We start from the raw sequence: 4,165 nt of genomic DNA on the forward strand, positions 1-4,165 counted from the left end.
ATATATATATAGGAGTCGGGGCGCCTGAGTGGTCCAGTCAGTTTACTATCCAACTTGGGCTCAGTTCATGATCTCACCGTCTGTGGGTTTGAGCCCAGCATTGGGCTCTGTGCTGACAGCCGAGTCTGGAGCTGCTTCCAATTCTGTGTCTCCCTCTCTCTGCCCCTCCCCTGCTCCCCTGCTCATGCTGTCTCTCTCTCTCTCTCTCTCAAAAATAAACAAGCATTAAAAACATATAAAAAATGTTTATATAGGACATCAATTTCCACCTCCTTTCACCTCTAACGATTTGTTCATTCAACAAATGTCCACTGTTGGCAGGGCCCAGCGATGGGCTCTGGGGATGCAGCAATGGCCAAGGCAGACCCCTGCCCCACAGAGAGGAGCAGGAAAGAGGAGCTCTCCGGGAGAGGGACTGGCAGGCTGCAAGGTGTCAGGCAGAGAGGACAGCCAGTGCAAAGGCCCTGAGGTCTCCAGAGCGACCAGAGCAGGGTGATGAGTGAGCATGAGGGGGATGGAGGCAGAGGGCCAAGGGTGGACCCGTGAGCCCAGCGGTCTTGTGATGGCAGGTCTGGGGTTTGTTCAGAGGCAGGGGGAGCTGTGGGAGGGTTGGGAGCAGAGAACCAAACTTCTTGTGGAATCCACCCTTCCGTCTACGAGACTGGGAACTAGGACCACATGAAGAGTCACCAAAGGGGACAGCCCGCGGCATGCAGCCTGTTGGAAACAGTGCAGGACAAATGTCCGATCACTTTAACAAACAGAGTTGGAAGGTACGGGGAGGGGGCTGCTAAAGACCCTCAAAAGCACGTACTGTGTGACATCATATGGATAAATATGAAGACAGGCAAAAGAAATCAAAGGTGATACAAATCCAGACAGAAGGCATGAGGGGGGTAGGGGGGGAGTGTCAGCAGGGGTTCTGGAGGGGGGGAGGGGGAGCTTGGCTCCCGCCCCCGCCCGCGGACTAACTGTAAATAAATGTGCAAACTCTAGAGCATGCTGCAGGGGCCTCCCCCTGCTTCTGGGGTCTCATTCCTGGGAACCTGGGTGCCGTGCTCCTGCCACCCGCCTGGGCCTTCCGCCGCGGTCCCCCCACAGCCCCCACCGCTGAGGTCCAGCCACCTGCCAGGTGCCCCCCCAACAGTCCCTCTGTCCTAGCACCTTGTCTGCTCATCCTGACCTGCTCCTCACTCCCACCCCAAGGAATCTGTCTTCCTTTCCTGACCGTCTAGGCCGTGGTCAAGACATCCTGAAGGCAGAAAGCGGGTGAACAGAGAGGGCACCCTGTCCCAGGCTGTGTGCACCCCCTGGGGATGTCTGACCAGCTTCAAGGCCCCCCCCCACCGCCCCCTCTCTTTCTCTGGCGCCGCGCTCCATGATGGGCACGCCTCGTGGGTAGTGTCTGCGGTACACCCTGGGTGCCCGTGTCCTAGCAGACTGCCCTCCACCTGGTTCCTACCCCCAGGGGCACAGGTGCCCACGCCCCCAGTGCTGCCAGCTGCCAGTCAGGCAGGAGGCAGAGCCCCCACCTCCAGCAACGGAGTCCCAGCAGGCCATACGCTTTAAGGAGAGGTATCTTCTAGGGGCCCCTGGGCGGCTCAGACCAGTTAAGCAACTGACTTTGGCTCAGATCATGATCTCGCAGTTCATGGGTTTGAGCCCCACATCAAGCTCTGCGTTGACAGCTTAGAGCCTGGATCCTGTTTCAGATTCTGTCTCTCTCTCTCAAAATTAAATAAACATCAAAAGAATATATTAAAAAGAACGGATCTCTTCTAACCGCCAGGTTCCGCAGCCCTGCCCTGCTCTGAGCTCCATGGCTCTCTGGGGCCCCTTCTGGAAGCCTCTGATGGGGGCTGGCCTCCCCGCCAGCCAGGGCTCACCCACCTGGAGTGCCAGCCACGGGGAAGGTCGGAGTCAGTACGGCTAACAGCGCCTTCTCTGGTGTCTGGTATTGTCCCCGCTGCTTGTGGTTCCTGGGTCTCCACATTCCCTCCCCGCCCCCCCCCCGTTAGGATCGCCCCTCTAGGGTCCACAGCAACCTCCACGCAGCCTCCCCCTCCCCCGGCCCCCCAAGCCCCACCTCCAGCCTGTCCCCTCCGGTGCTCTCGGGCGGACAGTGCAAGGGGAGGAGGGAGAGAGGGAGCGGGGCGCGGGGCTGCAGCGGAGGGCCCGCAGGGGAGGGCGTGGCCAGCGGCCGCTGGAGCCGCGGGAAGGCGGGGACCCCGGGGCGCCGGGTGGTATAAAGTCGGGGCTGTTGCCTCCGGACCAGAGAAGCCTCCCAGCCCGGCGGAGTCACCTTGCAGGTCCGGTGGCCTCCAGCTGAGACCCTCCCCAGGCTTCGTGGGCGCGTCCCCAGCGGGCAGCGAGGAGTAGGGTCGCCGCCGCGACCCCTGGCAATCCGGTGGGCGGCCAGGAGGAAGAGGGCAGCGAAGCCATGCGCGCCGGGGCCACGTCGGCGCCCAACGCGTCCTGGTGGGCACCGGCCAACGCCACGGTCTGCTCGGGCTGTGGCGCCAACGCCTCGGACGGCCGGGCCCCCGCGCCGCGGCCCGTGGACGCCTGGCTGGTGCCGCTCCTCTTCGCCGCGCTGATGCTGCTCGGCCTGGCGGGGAACTCTCTGGTCCTTTTCGTCATCTGCCGCCACAAGCAGATGCGGACGGTGACCAACTTTTACATAGGTGAGAGCCGGGGCGCTGCGGACCTGCGGGCCACTCCGGGGGTGCCCGCGAGAGCAGAGGGGCCGGGGGCCTCCTAGCGCGCGTTGTGCTCTTCCGGACGTGACACCCCCCCCCCCCCCGTGCACGGAGCGGGTCCTGCCCCCACTGTCCCTGATCTCGGGCTAGAGCTCGAGAACTCTGCGGAGTGGCTCAAAGGGAGGCTGGACACTGGCCCACGGGGAGCTCGGCCCTGCCCCTGAGAAGGTGTCTGACTAAAGCGTGGTTTTTGCGGCACCAAGTCCTGCGAACGAGGAAAGTAGGCAGAGGGGCCGTGGCGAGGCCGCGGGATCCCGGCTGGCGGCCCTCGCGCCGCCGAAGGGCTCGGTTCACGCACTTGTGCGCCGGGCTGACCTCCCGGCGCAGGTGAGCGTTCAGCTCTCTCTGTTCTCTGCCGGCTGTTGGGCCAGCACCACGGCCCCCAGCTTGCGGACGGGGGCACCAGTTCAGAGGGCCAGGGGCCTGCCCAGCTCGGACAGCGGGGAGCAGGGCGGACTGTCGCTCTAATGGCCACGAAGCCCGTACTGAGGGGATGTGTGACATGGAAAAGTGGGGACCTGTTGGGCGCCCCAATTTCTCAGCCGAAGGACTTCGGGAAATCTTCCAGCGCTCCTGCAGGTTACTCAGAGAAAGGCAAGGACAGGGGGTGGGGGGGGTGGGGAGCTGGACCGGGCCGTCGAGTGCTGAGGCCCCGCGTGCTCCCCGCCTGCAGCCAACCTGGCGGCCACGGACGTGACCTTCCTGTTGTGCTGCGTGCCCTTCACGGCCCTGCTCTACCCGCTACCCGCTTGGGTGCTGGGCGACTTCATGTGCAAGTTCGTCAACTACATGCAGCAGGTGCGCGGGCTGGGGGAGGGGCCGCGGCTGGGTGTGGGCGGGGCCGGGAAGGAGGCGGAGCCTGGACCTGCAGAGTGGAAGGAGGACCCCGTAAACGCGAGAGCTGTAGACAGGGATGGGGGTCGTGGGGGTGGGCATAGACAGGACCACCCGGCCCTGCGCCTTCTTGCCCCGCCTATCCCGCCAGCCTAGGATGGCTCTGCTTCTCCCTGTCTCAGCGGACCCCTGACGGCCCCGTCTGACCTAATCATCCTGGGGTCTTCTCTGGTATCCCCCTCTTCTGCCCCTCGGCCTGCGGCCCCTGGAGACCCTCCCACGACATGTCCCGTTTGTGCCTGGGTGTTTGGACACGTGGGGGGACCCGCAGGGTGGTCGCAGACGGGGCAGGCCCCGCGCTGCGTATGGGATGAAACGTCCGTTCTCGGCCCCCTAGGTCTCGGTGCAGGCCACGTGCGCCACCCTGACGGCCATGAGCGTGGACCGCTGGTACGTGACCGTGTTCCCGCTGCGCGCCCTGCACCGCCGCACACCGCGCCTGGCCCTGGCGGTCAGCCTCGGCATCTGGGCGGGTGAGTGCGGCGCGAGGGCGGCGCGGGGCGGGAGGGCGA

General features: G+C 64.5%; 1 protein-coding gene across 1 annotated transcript in view; it reads left to right on the top strand.

Moving 5' to 3' along the window:
- Positions 1-2,303: 2,303 nt before the first annotated feature.
- Positions 2,304-4,165, top strand: part of KISS1R (KISS1 receptor) — a 3,281-nt gene continuing 1,419 nt past the window's right edge. The window contains exons 1-3 of the mRNA XM_029917684.1: positions 2,304-2,684; positions 3,433-3,557; positions 3,991-4,126. Of these exons, the coding sequence (XP_029773544.1) occupies positions 2,441-2,684; positions 3,433-3,557; positions 3,991-4,126 (505 nt within the window). The 5' untranslated portion in view covers positions 2,304-2,440. The remainder of the gene's footprint in view (positions 2,685-3,432; positions 3,558-3,990; positions 4,127-4,165) is intronic.

This window comes from Suricata suricatta, chromosome 12, assembly GCF_006229205.1.
Source record: "Suricata suricatta isolate VVHF042 chromosome 12, meerkat_22Aug2017_6uvM2_HiC, whole genome shotgun sequence".
Lineage (NCBI taxonomy): Eukaryota > Metazoa > Chordata > Mammalia > Carnivora > Herpestidae > Suricata > Suricata suricatta.